Source organism: Westerdykella ornata (genome assembly GCF_010094085.1).
Source record: "Westerdykella ornata strain CBS 379.55 unplaced genomic scaffold EI97scaffold_39, whole genome shotgun sequence".
Classification (NCBI taxonomy): domain Eukaryota; kingdom Fungi; phylum Ascomycota; class Dothideomycetes; order Pleosporales; family Sporormiaceae; genus Westerdykella; species Westerdykella ornata.
The window spans coordinates 22,236-38,748 of NW_022986889.1; the positions used below are offsets into that span (position 1 = coordinate 22,236).

The following is a 16,513-nucleotide window of genomic DNA, read 5'->3' on the forward strand; positions in this document are numbered from 1 at the left end:
ACAGAAGGAAAAGCTTTCGCTAAGCCTCGAGGATTTGAACCATGAGATCACAAGGGAGCATAAGACCAGTCGCAACGCAGAAAAGGCCTCCTCCACAATCAACCTTCAACTTGCCGAAGCAAACCGAAAGCTGGAAACTGAGAGGCAACTGCGCACGCAGGCGCAATCGAATATGCGCGTAGTCCAGAACTCCTTGGACACTGCCAATCGGGAGTTGGAGGACTGCCGGAATCAGCTCATGTTGCTCACAAAGGTCTTTGATCCGGAATCTGGAAACGTTTCCATCACTTTTGACGCCGTGAAGCCCGAGGTAGAGCGTGCTGTCAAGCTGGCTGAACAGCTCGAGGCTGCTAATCAAGCTCTGCGGATTGCCACGGAGCGATACACGCGCGCGGAAGCTCAAGTCGATGAATTGCGCGAGAGGTACAAGGGAGAGCTTACCGAGATGGATACGCGCCACGAAAACTCCAAGCGTGCTTTACTGGCAGAAATGAACTCGAGTGAGGTGAATCAAGTGTCTGCACGCCGTTCCCCAGAGCATTACCGTAAAGATAGTGAGGGTCGCAAGCCATTCTCTAGGACGAATACGCCAACAAACCAGAGGCACATCAGTAATGCCACCAATGATTCCGCTCGATCAGATCGCACTGTGGATACGATTACATTTAATAATCGCATAGACCTTGCCGCAGAACTGGAACTTGTCCAAAACCAATTACAAATGGCCGAGATGAGGAACCGACACCTCCAGAATCAGCTTGATCGTTCTCCCCTTCGTAACGGATGGCAGGACGACAGCCCTTCAGTCCGACGGGTGCAAAAGCTAGAAAAGGAGAATTTCCGGCTTCATGACATGCTGGATGACTCCGCAAAGAAAGTTTCCGCCCTGGAGCACAGTCTACGCTCAGGTCAGCTGTCGTACCAAGAAGTTCAGGCGAAATCGCACGAGGAGCTCTTCGATCTTCTCACCACTCAAGAGCAGTCTCGAAAGGTTCTTGTCCAGGCTCACAATACAACGGTGCAAGAGCTTGCAGAAGCAAAGATTGCCTTTGATGATATCAAACAAGCCAAGGTCGAGCTTGAGGTGCAATTGCGCGATGCAAGGTCGGAGTTGGAGAATATTGCCTGTGAGCGTGAGGAGGAACAAGCCAACCACAATCAGCTGCTCCAGGAGTTCGCCGACTTGCAGATCCGTCTTGATGCGGAAACTTCCAAACTTGTTGACGTCACAGCCAGTCTGAATCTGTACAAGACCCGGGCGGACGATTATTTCAGCAAGCTCGAACAAGCCGAAATTGCTGTCTTGAAAGCGTCAAGAGCGGAGCAATTTGCCAAAACCCAGGCACATGAAGCGGAGGAGACATGTGCGGCCATCATGGCCGAAAGGAAACAGATGGATGGGATGATTGAGGATCTGCAACGGCAAACTCAGCAGTACGAAGAGCGTATCGAAGATCTTTCCACAGACCTAGAAAGCGCGCTACAGGCGAAGAAGCGCCTTCAGAATGAACTAGAGGACTACCGTAACCAAAGGGCTCATGATATCGAAGACACCGAGACCTCGTTGGAGCAGACAAGAAAGAAATACCAGAGTGAGCTCTCGGCATTGACGCATGAGCTTGATTTGGAGCGCGAGAACGTGATTGCCGTCCGAGAGGAGAACGGTCGCTTGCGCGAAGAGATAGAGGAATTACGGAATAAGTGGGATGACGAAGTGCTGAATTCTTCGACTTGGGCAAAGGAGAAGAGTCGCCTGGAGATGACCTTGCAAGATATCTCCAACTCGCGTGATGAGGCTGCTAACGCACACAACGAGGCGCAGACCAAGATCGTCAGCCTTCTGTCCCAAGTCCGCACCCTGCGCACCGATCTCGATGATGTGACGGCTGAACGCGACGCCGTTCTCGAAGAAAAGCGGCGATTGGAATCCCGTCTGCAGGAGGCTGCATCCAAACTCGATGAGCTCTCCAGATCCGAGTCCCCAGCCATGCGGAATGCCGCTATGTACGACCGCGAGCTCCTTGAACTGAAATCAGGACTTGCACAACAGGAAGATATTGCTGCGGCGGCCGTGGGGAAGATGAGGCGTGCGGAAGCACTGACACAGGAACTACAAAAGGACATCATTGCTGAGCGGGAGGCAAACGTGCAGCTCCATAAGGAAAAGGCTGCCGTTGAAAAGTCTTTGAAGGACCTCCAGCTGCGACTGGTTGACTTGGAGACCAAGGGATACAGCGGCTCGGCTGGCAAGGACGTGCGGTTCTTGCACGGCCGTATCCAAGAGGTAAGTCGATAGTATTCGCGTTCAGCATGGGGACACAGACTAACAGCCATGCGCAGCTCGAAAAGTCCCTGGAAGAGTCCGAGGCCGCTCGCCTATCCGAGTCACGCTCCGTACGCAATGTCGATCGGACGGTTAAGGACCTTCAGCACCAGATTGAACGACGCGACAAGCAGAACAAGTCCATCACGGAAGACCTCAACAAGGCCCGTGAAAAGATCTCCAGCTTGCTGACGACGATCGACGAACTTCAGTCATCGGACTCGGCGGCTCAACTTGCTGCGAAGCGCGCCGAGCGGGAGCTCAGGGAGGAGCGCGAGAAGGCTCTTCGCCTCGAGCGGGAACTTGAGGGGCTGAAGATGCTGCGGGTTGAACGACGAAGTGCCTTGGGCGTTCCTGGAGCAGGTAGCGACGCTGGCGATGTGCGCAGTCGGCGCGGGTCGTCTATCGGGCTCCTGGCGGGGGAGATGGGCGAGCTCACTCCGGGTGAGAAGGGGAAGATGGGGAGTTTAAGGGGGAACCTGAGAAGGGTCTCTGGGACGAAGGGTTTTTTATAGATGGGATGGCCTCCGAGGGGGAGGGGGAGTGGAGGTCGAGGTCGCGGTCGCGCGCGGGTCCGGCGTTTGAGGAGGAAGAGGAAGCGGGCTTGGGTGATGAGGAGACGCTCGTTGATACTGAGGAAGTTCGTAAGAATGATGATGAGACCACGAGCTCGTGCACGGATGAGGATGGTATTGACGCGGGTAGTTCGGGTTATTGGGAAAAGAAACGGAAGGGCGCTCTTAGGGTTGTGATTCGGTCCAGGGCATTTCTGTAATGTTTGCTTGGGTTAGGGCAGGTTAGATGGGGAGTGAGGAGTTAGTAGCTGAGTGGATTCAGGGTCTTGCGATTGTCTTCGTTTTCTCTTCGTTTGCGCAGGCTCTAGCTGGACACTTTGATACATGATTGTGCTTCTTGCGTGCATTGCATTGTACTCTGTGTTACCCGCCGGGGTGAGATGGTCTAGCGTTTGATTGCTTGGAATTATGGCTGTCAATCCGTCCGAGAAGGCTTGATAGGAGCAGTAGGTCATTTCCACAGGCCAAGGGCGGCAGAGATCCGAAGAGGGTTCAACTGTTTTGTCCTGCAGGTTACTACTTGTTCCTTTCCCACGGGAGGCCCATAGATGCCAACCAACCATTACTTCTAGGGATATCACCACGCATGTCAGATCCGATCCGATCCGATCAGATTGGATGGAATAGAACGAGCCCGTGCCATCGGATTTTCATCCTAGCCATGTTACCTGCAGGACACTCCGTCTTCCAGTTACGCTTCTTTCCCGCTTTTCTTTTTGCATGGCCTTTCCCCTATGAATACACGCGCGCAGTCGTAACCAACCCAACCCGCGCAAAAGCGTCAAGTGGAGTGGACTCCGGAGCCAACGCCGCACCGCCGGTTTCCTTCGTTGCAGGTAGGGCAAAAACTCCCTCCCCCTACCGCTCCTTGCACTCTCAAACACTCCCCATCCACTCCACCACCTCGACAGACACCTAGTCGTCATCATCCTCCAGATCGCCATACTCCCACATTCCCCTCCTCTCCGCCTTCGCCTCCTCCTGCCGCTTCCTCAATGCCGCCAAAACCTCCCCAGCAGCCTTCTCCCACGCCTTCAACTTCCGCGGCACCGATGCCAGGCCCTCACTCACAATCTCCGCATTCAAGCTCTCATCCGCAGACTGGGATGCCGAGGGATCGAACAATGTGACCCACAGGGAACCATCCTTGTCCACCGCATCGACGTTGGCAACGAGCTGGCGATTGGCAATTTCATGGTTGATGAAGTCGATCGTCTCAGAGCGGTACTCGTCCTTGGCTGGCAGCTGGATGAAGGAGAGCTGTGCGTCCACAGCCTGCGCCTTGAGCTTGGTTTGCGGCGAGAACTGCGGCTGCGTCAGAGGACGCAGACGCGACCAGGGGAGCACTTCCGAATTGCCGTAGTCAATGTAGACGACCTCGGCCTTTTTATTCTCGCGGTCGTTGCGCCGTATGCGGGCGCGGTACCACGAGTTGTCTTCGGTGAATTGCGCAGCCACGTAGTCGCCGGCTTTGGGTGGGTCGGTAAGACCCTGGTTGTTGGAGGGGCTCAGGTGGAAGTTGCGGAAGGCGGTCATGAGTTCGTTCAAGGCGCCCGTCGTGTTCGATCCGACCTGCTGCAGTTTGAGCTTTCCGCTCTCGTCAACATGTGTGACGATTACGTCCCGGTAGTCCTTCCGACGCCCTTGGGCGGCGCTTCCATTGGTCTCGGCACCTGCAGCGGCCACGTCCTCCTCATGTTCCTCATCCTGAGACGGATCCCAGTCTTGCCACAAACCTTTACGGGCCTCCTTTGCCTTCTTCTCCGCCGCGAAGAGCTCGTTGGCATTTCCAGACTTCTCTGCTGAGTACGCGTGCACCGTGGCGAGGCCCTCTTCGAGCAAGATTTTCGCAAAATTCTCGCGGTTGACGTAGAGAGTACCAATGAAACCGCCCATCTTGTCACAGTCCTCCACGTCAATCTCCACATCCCGTTGCAATGTGCGTTTATTCGCAAACTCATGTGCTTCCTGGCCGAACGGCTCCGCCTTGTCGGTAGGGTTCCTCGCAGATCGGGGAGCGCGGATACCGGACAGGACGAAAGTCAGCTTAGCGTTCTCGCGGGGCACAAGGATGGTGAAACGGGATCCGGATTTGACGAAGTCGACGATGGCCGGGACTTTGCGTTGACGGGAGAGCAAGGAGAGCTGGCGCTTGGCCTTCTCGAGAGACTCGGAGTAGTCGACGTATTGCTTCGTGGCGGGTGCCTTGGGGGACCATATGCCCTTTTCCGCCTCCTGTGCAGCCTGCTCAGCCAGCAGGAGTTCGTCGTAGATAGGGCTCCGGTCAGTGTCCTCTTGGCGATGTCGGATGACGGACGCCATACCGTTCTCCACCAGAAGCAATCCGATGTTCTTATCCTGATACTTGACAGTGGCCATCTCGCGCTCATCATATCCCTCAGCAGCGGGCCGTTTTCCATCGATGGTGAACCTGACATGTTTTCCAATGATCTTCTTACGCAGAAACTCCTTGGCCTCGGGAACCCACGGTGCCTGTTTGGGATCTGTAGGCTTGGGCTGACGAACACTGCTGAGGTTGACGCGCCTTTCGGCACCCGATTTGCCACGCAGATAGAGAGTATCCGCGCTCTGCACTCTGCTGACTACAGCCTCCATTTCGCCGGCAGCCGACGTCTTCTGTTGCACATGACCTTGGTATATTCCCTTGCGACCTTCGCGGGCGACCCTCTCTGCCTGCCGTAAAGCGGCCATTTCCCTGCCTAGAAGCGTGGTATGGTGGTCATTGCACCTTGCAAGACCTTCTTGCAGGAGGAAAGGCGCAATGTTGCCGTGTACGGGGTGCTTGACGTTCGCAATGATTTGGCCGTTCGGGCTGACACCAAGGAGCTGTAGGTTGACATTTCGCTGCAGTAACCGTATCTCCACAAACTCCTGTGCCTCTTCGCCAAAGGGCTCAGCCGGCTGCTCCTTCCCATCTGACGGATTGGTCCGTTTCGTCGAAGGCGCACGGATACCGGCGATCAGGACCATCGTCTGGACATGTTCGGTGGGGGATAAGAGGATGCGGACAATGAGGCGGTCCCCGGAGAGGGCCTTCTCAACGATCGCTGTAGCGGTTAGCCGATTCACCCATGCTCAATGGCGCGCGGGACACATACCACTCAAATCCTGTCCCTTGTGCTCCTCGACGAACCCCTTGGGATCACTCAACTCGCCCGTCGAATGAATCCTGATGTACTCGTCGGCCCACATGCCTTTCGAGTCCGCCTTGGCTCTCGCCTCCAACATGTGCAGCTTCTCCACCAACTGCACAGCATCTTCGCTATCTTCCTTCCTCCCAGCATCGTCCCGCACCTTGAGCCAACCCTCGGCGACAGCGATATCGGGGAACTGCGTCCGGTTCGGTAGCTGCAGAATGCCGTATTCGCGATTCACGCCCGTGGGGATCTTGTACAGGACGCGGAATTGCACGACGCGGCCGACGAGCAGGCGGCGCAGGAAGTCGCGGGATTCGAATGCGAATTGCTGGTTTCAATGAAGGCCTTGGTCAGCGGAGGCAATCTAAAGTATGGATTGGGTTGGTGAAGAGTGCTTCTGCTCACCTCGTCGCCTTCCCGTCGCATTCGAGGCGCTGTTACATAGGCAAGACTGAGGGTGCGTTCCTGCTTGGGATTGTGCAGATTGTGGAGAATGATGGTGTCACCCGAGAGCACCGACTTGACCTTTGCTTCGAAGGTAGCCATGATGAGTGGAGGAATGAGAGGAGGAGTGAGAGGAGGAAAGAATACACTGTGGTTGCTGTTGGGGAGGAGGAAAAAGGAGGAGGTGAGTGTTGTTGGAGATTGTGGAGTGTCGTAAATCTGTCCAGAGGTGGAGCCCTAAAGAGTTTAGTGGGCATTCGGCAAGCCTTGCCCAGGTGGAGACCAGGATACAAGGGCAATGGCGAGGAAGGAGCGAGACGCTAGGCGAAAACGAGGCAAGTGCATCTATCACCGCATCTCGAGGTCACTGGACGGTGATGGTGCAGCATCCATCCATTCACACTCTACACAACAATTGCAACCTGAACAAGGAAGAGACGGACTAGGAACAGTCATTGTCCAATTACCTATTTAGAGGTGATTCCTGTTGATGTCATTTGGTCCGTTTCGCTTCGCATCCGACGTTGCTTTAAGCGGAGATGCCAATGACGCCTACGCCTTTGTCAGTACCTCAAGTCCTACAGAAAGGGGAAACGTATAATAACGTACCGCAAGCAGGACGGGCACCAGCGTTGCCCGTCTTCTTGGACTCCTCATGACCGCCCCGGCCGAGGTCGTCGGTGCCGGCGTGGACAACAATGGTGCGCTGCGGATCTGTAAGTCGAGTGTCCGTCGACGCTAATCATAAGGGAGGGACAGGCTTATCACGTACGCCGATGACGCTCTCGGATCCAATCAGCTTGATGAGGCGGTCCTGGACGGTGCCCTGTGAGTTGCCCTGGGCGTCGGTCTTGATGTTGCCCAGGTCACCGACGTGACGCTCCTCGTCGCTGGGAGCACCGTGTGTCTTGTTGAAAGGGTTGACTGTTGCGCGGTCTGCAGTTAGCATGGCCATGTCCCATTCCCTGGCCCACTGAGCGCCGTAGGACGACAGGGCGACGTACAGTGGGGGCCGGCAGAGGTGCAGCCATTGGTGTTGTCGCCAAAGGCGTGAATGTGCATGCCACGCTCAGCATTGGCATCGTGGCCGGTGATGTTCCATGTGATGCTCGTCGGGCTCGACTCGTTCTCCTGCTCAAACGTCACAGTGCCCTTGATGTTGGAGTCTCCCCGGAGGACGGCGACTGGACCAGCATTTGTTAGCCTTGGCTCGACCATTGAGCACAGTTGAGCCCACTTGAGCACCCTTATGGTGTGGGTGGAATGGCAAGCAGCACCTTGCTGCATCCATCTCCCTCGCTCACGACAGGCTGCCCCGCATCTCCACTTTGAGGGAGCTTGTGGTGGTGGCTCGGAATAAGGCAAAACGTACCGGCTTTGACCATGTTGGCGGTTGGATATGGAGATTCGAGAAGCTCTGAAGCTTTGGGAAATGTAAATCGATTGAAGGTGCCGATTTGCAGATGGAAGAAATTGAGAAGCGTGCACGAGAGAAAGAGAGAGAGGGGGATCGAATGGCTGGGTGGGGTTTTGTTTCTCCCTGCTTTTTGCTGACAGAGAAAGCTTTCTATCAATGGCCTGGAGCGGGGTTCTGGCTCCGAGTGACGCAACGGCCGAAACCCCCCACTCCCCCTCTGCTCTCCTCTTCCCCCCTCGGGTTTAAAGGAGCCGCTCCGGCCAAGGGCATCATGAAGGTTCCAGCCCCCAGTAGATGAGAAATCATCCTCACCTCAGACAGGAGTTTGTCTGTCACGGAGATGCAGACCTCTCGACCCAGAACAGCAATAATCACACTCGGTCGTACTGCGAAGAAGAGATAAATATACCATTTAAAGTCTATTTCACGTGCAGCTAAGCTTCACTCGACCAAGCCAAACACAGTAGATCAATTCATTCGTCGGATCCATTCGCAATTTTGCCAGTTCCGACATCTCCGCTCTCCCAGCGAAGCGATATCGGCTGTCTTTCCATCCCACACGGTTTCACTGCCTACGCCTCAATCTTCTTGCGCAGGATGTCCTTGAGCGTGACGGCGTCGGCCGCGAACTTGGAGATGCCCTCGCGCAGCTTCTCGACGGCCATCTGCTCCTCGTTGAAGGCGAAGCGGAACTCGGCCTCGTTGTTGATGTAGCTCTTCCTCTCAATGTCCAGCGACCCGGCTTGCGACGCGTCCAGCTTCTTGGGTACCGGCTCCTGGGAGTTGTAGAGCTGCTCCAGCAGGTTGGGCTGTGCATATCGTTAGCTTCCTTCCCCTGCTTGCAAAGTAGAGGGGCTTGGGCGTACCGCAATCGTCAGATAGTCGCAACCAGCCAGCTCCGTGATCTCGCCAGTGTTGCGGAACGACGCGCCCATGACAATCGTCTTGTACCCAAACTTCTTGTAGTAGTTGAAGATGCTCTGCACGCTCTTCACCCCCGGGTCCTCCTGCGCAGTGTACTCCTTCTTGGTCGCCGCCTTGTACCAATCAAGGATGCGGCCGACAAAGGGCGAGATGAGGAATGCGCCGGCCTCGGCGGCGGCGATGGCCTGCACCAGCGAGAACATGAGCGTCAGGTTGCAGTTGATGCCGTGCTGCGACTGCAGTATCTCGGCGGCTTTGATGCCCTCCCACGTCGACGCGACCTTGATGAGCACGCGCTCCTTGGGTACGCCGACCTCCTTGTAGAGCTGGCTCCAGTCAGAGAGTACTTGGGTAGAGAGCTGTGAGGCAATTCATACCTCAATGATGCGAAGCGCCTTGTTCACTGACGCCTCCGTGTCAAACGAGAACCGCGCATCCACCTCGGTCGACACCTTTCCGGGAATAATCTTCAGGATCTCCTTTCCAAACTGCACCAGCAGGTTGTCCAGCGCGGCGTCCACCCGCTCGTCGATGGTGCTGCCGTGCTGTTTGCCGTACTCTACGGCAGCGTCAATGAGCTTGGCGTACTCCTCCTTCTTGGAGGCGGCCAGGATCAGGGACGGGTTCGTTGTCGCATCCTGGGGCTTGTACTTGTCGATGGTGGCGAAGTCGCCAGAGTCGCAGACAACAGTCTAGGAAAGCGGTTAGTTATGCATTTTCGCAGGCGAGTTGTGACGACATACCGTGCCGGTGGCCTTCAGTTGATCGAGAGAGTTAGGCATGGCGAAGGTTTCTGTGGGAGCCGAATTCACAAGTGTCTTTTGTTGGGTAGTTGTAGGTGTGAAAGGAGTAGTTGGCGGAATGAATTTGTTTGAGGCGGGGCGACAAAGCCCAGAAAGAAGTGGGGGGCGGTGAATTTACGCAACGGACCTTTCGATTTCATCCATTCATCCCGCCCCATCAATCGTCACAAGTGGCAAGCCGGGCCACCTACCGGTACCCTACACAGCACTATTCAATTAGTAGTCGGAATCTCCCACGCCCCGTGGACCGTTTGGCAAGCCCCAAGTGGCTCTGAAACTTGCACCCTGGGGCATCCGCGGAAGAAGCAGGTTGCTGTCGTCCTTCTCCAGATGTGACAACATCTCTAGGCAGGTTCAGTACGCTTTCTATTACTCACCACCGTCTATTCTATCTATCTAAATACTACGAACAACTACCCTTTCTCCGCTTGCTCCAAGCACCCTACTTGGGCACAACCCCCCCACCCCTCCTGGCCCAACCACCCATACCTCGTACACCTCCCCATATCCACTTACCAAAGTACTCACCGTGTGTCCTGCGCCACTTTCCTTGTCTTCCCCTTTCCCACCTCCAATGTTATGTACATAGAACCTCTAGACGTCAAAATACCAGTCGGTTGAGGTTCGCATATTGAATGTTATACTACAACCTCTTGAGTACAGTTATGATTGTGTTGAATTGGCGTTACGAATTACCTAGGGGCGTGGTTGCATCTATTTATTTGTACATGAATCCCGTCTTCCCGCATCTCCCCATCCGTTCCCATCCTTACACCCCCAATTGCAGACTCGAAAACCACAAACACTATCCTCGGCCATCGCCATGAACGAGTACAGTCTGACCTCCCTGCCCACACCACCGCACTGTACAGCGGATTTCTGCCTCATTCCGCTTGGGACTCCAACGGCATCGGTCTCACGGGAAGTAGCCGAAGTGCAACGTCTGCTGAAGAAGAGCGGATTAAACTACTCAATGCACTCGGCGGGGACCACTGTTGGTAAGTAAGCCCCCAGGTCCCCAACTAGCCTCTATCTGCAGCTGCTCGACCTCGAGGGCCATGACTAACCGTTATCTTCTTCTCCACAGAGGGCTCATGGGACGATGTCATGAGAGTCATCGGCCAATGTCACGCGATGCTTCATCAGAATGGTGTTGTGCGCATCCAGAGCGATATCAGAATAGGGACGAGAACAGACAAGTTGCAAACCTTCAAGGACAAGGTCACTGCTGTCGAGAAACTTTTGGAGTCGGATGAACAGAAATAATCACGTGTGTCCTTCATTCATCAGCATATCGGATAAGCAAACATCAACAAAAATTTGTGGCATGTGGTTCACGCTACTCTGCCGCTTCTATATACGTAGAGTAGAAATGAAGAAAAGGTTTTGAAGTCGGAGACCATTCGTTCAGTTGGTGCGATCACGTGGATTCACATTCATCATCAAAACAAAACAAGAAACAACAACGACGCGTTCCGCACACGTCATTGTGCCTTTTCGCAGTGTTTTGACCAAATGGCCCAATTGTTGGCGACCGCTTTCGAAACCCCCCGAACCCGTTCCCTGTTCGTCCGGGTGAATTTGCTTTTTGATTGCGTCGGCTTATGTCAGCGGTCGCGGCCCACGAACAGCAGCCGGGTGAGAGCCAGCCAGGAAAAGGGAGCTTCGAGATTTTCTATCACCCCATCGTCATTTCACCTCCAGGCAGTCTCAAACTACTGCAGAGCGCCACTTGCTTCGCAACGCCGTTGGGCCCATACCTGCGGCATCCCCATTGCTTCGACGACCCATTCCGAGGTACCCATCTTCTTGTGCCCGGTTTGATGGCTGGCTTCCGTTCACGCGGCGACCAAAGGCACGCACGCGACACCACCCTGGAAAACACCAGCATCAGCTGTCATAACTCCTTCTAACAGCACAACACCGACGCCCGCTGAACCATTGCTCTCGAGCAATCCGCCATGGCGTTCAACTTCAACTGGTCGCCGCTCATAGCGGATACCTCTCGCGCGCGGGAGATGTTGACGACCGCGCTCAACAAATCGCCGAAGCCGCCCATCATCGTCGATGATATCATTGTCACGGAGCTGAACCTGGGATCCACGCCGCCCGAATTGGAGATATTGGAGATTGGCGATTTGGCCGAGGATCGGTTCAGAGGAATATTCAAGATGACCTACTCGGGCGATGCGTTTCTGACGCTCAAAACAAAGGTCCAAGCGAACCCGCTGAACACGTACCTCTCGAGAAAGCCGAGTTTTGCGTCGCCGGAGCCTCTTGCGGCAGCCGCTGGGCTGACAATACCGCTCCAAATAACCCTGTCGGATATCTGCTTGTCGGGCTTTGTTATTCTGGTCTTTTCGAAGCAGAAGGGCCTCACGCTGGTATTCCGGAATGATCCTCTGGAGTCGCTGAAGGTATCGTCGACCTTCGATTCTATACCCTTTGTGAGAGACTATCTGCAGAAGGAGATTGAGGGACAGTTGCGAGTGTTGTTCATGGAGGATCTTCCTGCCATCATTCACCGACTCTCACTCCGCTTGTGGTCACCAGAGTATCAGGAGCTAGAGGAGGAGGAGGAGAGATTAAACAGCTTTCAAGACACTACCGCGCCTATAGATCCTTTGGCTACGAACCCCCCAGATGCTGTGGACGACTTTGGCAATCCCATCGAGACAACGGCTGGTTCTGCGCTCACATTGGATACGGCATCCGAGATACACGCATCTTTCTCTCGAAAGAACATCCTTCGCCTTGCTGCCCTCTCGGAGTCTCAGCGCACCCTCTCCCTCTTCACTCCTGGCATCCGCGATGCGGTTTTCCGCGCTTGGGCGGGGCATGCTGACCAGCCCAACTCTGGTGTCGCCACCCCCGTACTCACCCAATCTAGCCTATCAAGGATCCAATCCACTGTAAGCAGCCATAAGTCGAATCCCTCGTCCCTGGCGTCCGGAAGCACAGGCAACGATAGCCATAGCTCAAGACCCACGCTGGTCTCCAGTTACTCTTCCACTGGGCTCACCCTTGGCGCCAATAGACTCCGGACGCATCCCCAGCGGAAGCGCAAGAAGCGCGTCATTAACCTGAGGAAGGATAGAGATGGCGCCGAGTCCTCTGGCGCGTCTACCGAGACGAGCACCCCAGCTCCCAGCGCGAATGTGTCCGAGACGTCGAGCCTCATGCACGAAGTTATTCAGGAGGAAGATTTCGCCACGACTCCGAAGAACGAACCACAGCGCGCGCAGTGGTTGGACAAGAGGGCAAGCACGAGGACTCTGAGGGAAGCGACTGACTCGAGTACTAACGGCAAGTCGGCGGAGAAAACGCGGCCTGAGGCTTTACTTCCACCCGCCCCGCTCCCATCTGACATTCCCCGAGCGCAGACACAGTCGAAGCAGGAGCAAGAAACAGATTGGACGGAAAAGCGGACTTCCTCGTCCTCGTCCACACGCCCAGCACCACTCAGCCACACTCGTCTCCAACGAGCCACTACCCCGCTCCTCCGCTCCCTCTCTTTTGACCGAGTGTCAGCTGCATCCTCGTCGGTACATCCGCATCAAGCGTATCCCAGCAGACACCGCGCCATGTCTCCCCCCTATGCGGAGAGCTTAGCCTCGTCTAGCGGGGGTATCTTGGAGCAGGCGTGGATGCTCAAGATGGCGCAGGAGATCGCGAGGAAGGTATCTGAGGAGAAGAGCAGGGCAGATGCCGCAGCGTCGGGTGCCGGTGCAAGGGAAAGCATTCTGCATCATCCGCAGCCCGGGAGGGGGGCGAAGGCGGCAGCGGCGATGTGGGCGGTGGAGGGCGCAGCCGAGATGGATGCGCCGCCGGCGTATCAGGCTTGAATATGTGTGTAAGAGAGAGGTGTAAAAGGTGTCTCACGACGTTACGACCGGTGCTTTGTATTCTGGCGTTGTAGGGTGGCTTTGTTGTCAGTTGCCTTATTTTCCTTGCTAATGTTGTTTTCCTGACATTCCTCGGGTTCTACTGCTGTCACTCTTTAGGCATTATTCCCCTCATTCCTATGTTTGGGTCTGTGTTGGCTGGTTTCTTTTCCTTTGTTCTTGGACTTTATCATTATCATTTGGCAGTTTTGCGCTGCTGGCTGGTGTAATTTCTAGTTGGGCGTTCGGAGCGTGGGCTTTGCGGTATGTTGTAGGTTGGAAGGGATGGGAGTGGGAGCCGCATGCATCCGAAAAAAGGGAAGTGTAAAAAAAGATTGTATCGTCCTTTGTTGTCTGATTAAAGAGCATCAAGCCGAGGAGGAAGAGAGAGAGAAGAGAAACTTGGTGAAAGGAAGAGAGGGGACAATTGCTGTAATATTGGATATCCATAGTGTACGATATCATATCCATACCCATCGCCGTCGAAACGTGCATCACTCGTCGTAATCCTCCTGTGATCATTAAACGTGCTTCCTCCGTATCCTCAGCAGTTCTGAGTGGATACCCGCAAAGTGGAAGGTATCCGCAACGTGGGGACCCATTGTCGAAATCATCAAACTTGTTTGAGAAGTTTAGAGTAGAGTGTGTTTTACAGCTGTGTGGTCGTTCATGCCCCTGCATTTATAGCACTCGAGGCAGTCACCTGAATGACAAGACGCATAGCGGCCGTCCCCGAACAGTTTCTACTGTATAGACGTGCACAATAAACAAAATGCTCTAAACAGGATAAGTAATCGCGATCCCTTTATCTGGTTTCGAAAGAGCAAGAGGTCTGAGGATAGCCTTGGAAAGAAACGCCGCAAGTTCTTCTGTAGTGCGAGGTTGCTGGTTAAGTGAATGGGCTAGATGGAAATCATGGTTAGAAGCACCCCAGAACTTGGTGAACGTGTTATCGTGTGTGGTAATAGAAGAGCAACTCTTGTTTGTAGGAAATAGGACTCTAGGCTAATGCATGAGTTGGACTTGAAACAGCCCTCCGTAGGCAGTGCTTCATCGTTTAGTACATGTCTACTGTGCCCGACTGCGTTTACCGGGGATGGGAGGGAGGGGGAAGGAAAAGGCGAAAAAGAAAGGATAGCTTCCCGGCCGCGGGTTATTCTCAATGGGTTCGTTTGGATCGAGGGAAGATGCGGAGTGACCAACTTTAGACTCGGAAAGACATCTTCTGCTATTTTCTCCTGCATGTCACAAGCTGCGTGAAGTGAAAATCCATTCGCACCTTTCCCTCGAGCCCAGCGCACGATCCCACATCCCGGTGCGCGGCGATCATCAGCCCTACCAGCTGGAGCGCATGCGTTGGGCTGCATGTACCCTACCTTCCATTTCTTCGGGTACCTTTTGGGCCTCATTTTGTCCCCCTCCGCCCGACGATTCCCAGCCGCAAGACCTAGAAATTTCGGGTTTCTAGATTGTGGTGGGGTTACCGCTGGGCATCAAGCAAGGTACACAGTACATATGTACTGCCCAAAAGCTTGGAACCCAATCGGCTTTTCTAACGGTCGGCGTTGGGCGGCGATTACAAGTTTGGTACCTTGCTTTGGGGGGAAGAAAGGGACGGGATTGAGTCATAGAGAAGTACCGAATGAAGTCCGGAGTTCTGACAACGGGCTTTCACCGTCGGGCTAGTGAAGAAGCCACGAGTGTCAGTCTCGTGCTAAAAAGCGAAACCACCCACTGCGAGCATTCTTAATAAACTGATCCCAATCCCAAATATACACCCACGTGGTTCGCCCCAATCCCCTCTTGGCCACCAACATAGTTTCTGAAAAGCATAAAAAGAAGTTTGGAATGAAAAAAAAAGAGTTTCCCGAAACCCTTCCACACGGAAGGACGAATGTTGATGAGAGTGGGACTCGAACCCACGCCACTTTCGTGACCAGGAATCAGATGTTAAGAGAACCTTAACCTGGCGCCATAACCAACTCGGCCATCTCACCAGTGCAGGAATTATGGCAAAAAAACTTGATTTCAAAATTTACATAGACAGCGAAACCGAACGAAACCGGCTTCATTGACGGATACTAACGTAAACCCCAATTTACAGGAACATCAGACCGTTGCACAAAAGTACCCGATATCGCTCTGTCACGATACCGATCTTGTGTTGATTATGATATATAAAGCTCCGAATGGTAGGGCGTGCTGGAGCCGCAAAGTCGCCGACCCTAGTTTACACAGCAACCGCAAGGGAATATCATAGAGCCTTGTTTGTTTGGAATCCAAGGATGCAGTAACAGTGGTTTACTGCTGGGTCGGAACAGATATCTTGCACGCTCTCTGTGTTACTCTAGACATGGATCCCGATGATTACCTATGTAAGCACGTTGTACCTTGTTGGTGCAGAGCAATTCAAGGTGCTACAGTGTTTCTTGGGATGAGCGGACAGCATGATGTTTCTTGGATCGTAGCCGAAGGTGATCAAGAGTTGGGGCAGTTTAGCTGAGGGAACTAGCACTGATGGAAGGATTGACGACCTTCAGCAATGCGACTCGGCGCATTACTGACTTCGGCTTCTTTTGGTGCAATCATGAGAGTCGGAAATCAGCGAAAAGCAGAAGAATCAACGCTGCCATACGACACACACTGCATAGCAGCTTCGTGCCGTCTGTCTTGAGCACATTCCTACAGGGATATTCCACGTGGACCGCTCCTCAAAAACGAAACTGATTGCTTCACGAGATGGGTCCTCACAACGGCTCGCCTCGCTATAAGGAGCCTCGCTGGAGTATCCTCCTTCCGAGTCGACCAAGGGACTGTCGTGTACAGATATGGTGTGGCGAATTGTTTCCTGAAATGTTCACCGGAATTCTTGGACTAGGCTAGCGGAGGACTAGGGTAGGCGGAAAGGTTACACGGGATACAAGTGGCTCTATATAGTTGGTCGATATCTCGATGGCGAGAGGGTGCTCATGATCTTGGTGCAGA

At 54.2% G+C, this 16,513-nt stretch overlaps 5 protein-coding genes and 1 non-coding gene across 6 annotated transcripts; 2 read left to right on the forward strand and 4 right to left on the reverse strand.

Annotated features, from left to right (window-relative positions):
* Positions 1-3,669: 3,669 nt before the first annotated feature.
* On the reverse strand, positions 3,670-6,602 carry EI97DRAFT_484005 (uncharacterized protein; the record flags this gene model as incomplete). Its single annotated transcript, XM_033802105.1, has 3 exons — positions 3,670-5,966; positions 6,018-6,384; positions 6,462-6,602. 3 exons carry the CDS (start codon positions 6,600-6,602, stop codon positions 3,814-3,816), a joined length of 2,661 nt encoding a protein of 886 aa, XP_033649886.1. The 3' UTR covers positions 3,670-3,813.
* Positions 6,603-7,029: 427 nt separating this feature from the next.
* On the reverse strand, positions 7,030-7,885 carry EI97DRAFT_453065 (Cu,Zn superoxide dismutase SOD1; the record flags this gene model as incomplete). The annotated part of the gene is made up of 5 exons (XM_033800440.1): positions 7,030-7,052; positions 7,110-7,206; positions 7,273-7,424; positions 7,505-7,684; positions 7,873-7,885. The coding sequence occupies 5 exons, from the start codon at positions 7,883-7,885 to the stop codon at positions 7,030-7,032; spliced, it is 465 nt and encodes a 154-aa protein (XP_033649887.1).
* A 421-nt stretch (positions 7,886-8,306) lies between these two features.
* EI97DRAFT_436980 (transaldolase) lies at positions 8,307-9,965 on the reverse strand. The gene is made up of 4 exons (XM_033799241.1): positions 9,585-9,965; positions 9,219-9,533; positions 8,784-9,167; positions 8,307-8,726 (listed from the first exon to the last, which is right to left on the reverse strand). Exons 1-4 carry the CDS (start codon positions 9,621-9,623, stop codon positions 8,490-8,492), a joined length of 975 nt encoding a protein of 324 aa, XP_033649888.1. The 5' UTR covers positions 9,624-9,965; the 3' UTR covers positions 8,307-8,489.
* Positions 9,966-10,485: 520 nt separating this feature from the next.
* EI97DRAFT_350140 (uncharacterized protein) lies at positions 10,486-10,901 on the forward strand (the record flags this gene model as incomplete). Its single annotated transcript, XM_033794830.1, has 2 exons — positions 10,486-10,642; positions 10,732-10,901. Coding segments are annotated over 2 exons (327 nt in total), but the record flags the coding sequence as incomplete, so codon positions are not given.
* A 301-nt stretch (positions 10,902-11,202) lies between these two features.
* EI97DRAFT_436981 (uncharacterized protein) lies at positions 11,203-13,951 on the forward strand. Its single transcript, XM_033799242.1, has one exon. The coding sequence runs from the start codon at positions 11,606-11,608 to the stop codon at positions 13,487-13,489; it is 1,884 nt and encodes a 627-aa protein (XP_033649890.1). The 5' UTR covers positions 11,203-11,605; the 3' UTR covers positions 13,490-13,951.
* Positions 13,952-15,426: 1,475 nt separating this feature from the next.
* Positions 15,427-15,525, reverse strand: EI97DRAFT_t86. The gene has a single exon. It is a non-coding gene; the product is annotated as a tRNA-Leu (tRNA).
* Positions 15,526-16,513: the final 988 nt, after the last annotated feature.

Excerpts from the sequence above, each read along its gene's own strand:
- EI97DRAFT_436980 (XM_033799241.1), bottom strand. The coding sequence starts at position 9,623 with ATGCCTAACTCTCTCGATCAACTGAAGGCCACCGGCACG. Across the intron at positions 9,168-9,218 it reads AGGCGCTTCGCATCATTGAG|CTCTACAAGGAGGTCGGCGT; the intron begins GTATGAATTGCC and ends GACTGGAGCCAG. Across the intron at positions 8,727-8,783 it reads GCGACTATCTGACGATTGCG|CCCAACCTGCTGGAGCAGCT; the intron begins GTACGCCCAAGC and ends CGATATGCACAG.
- EI97DRAFT_436981 (XM_033799242.1), top strand. The coding sequence starts at position 11,606 with ATGGCGTTCAACTTCAACTGGTCGCCGCTCATAGCGGATACCTCTCGC.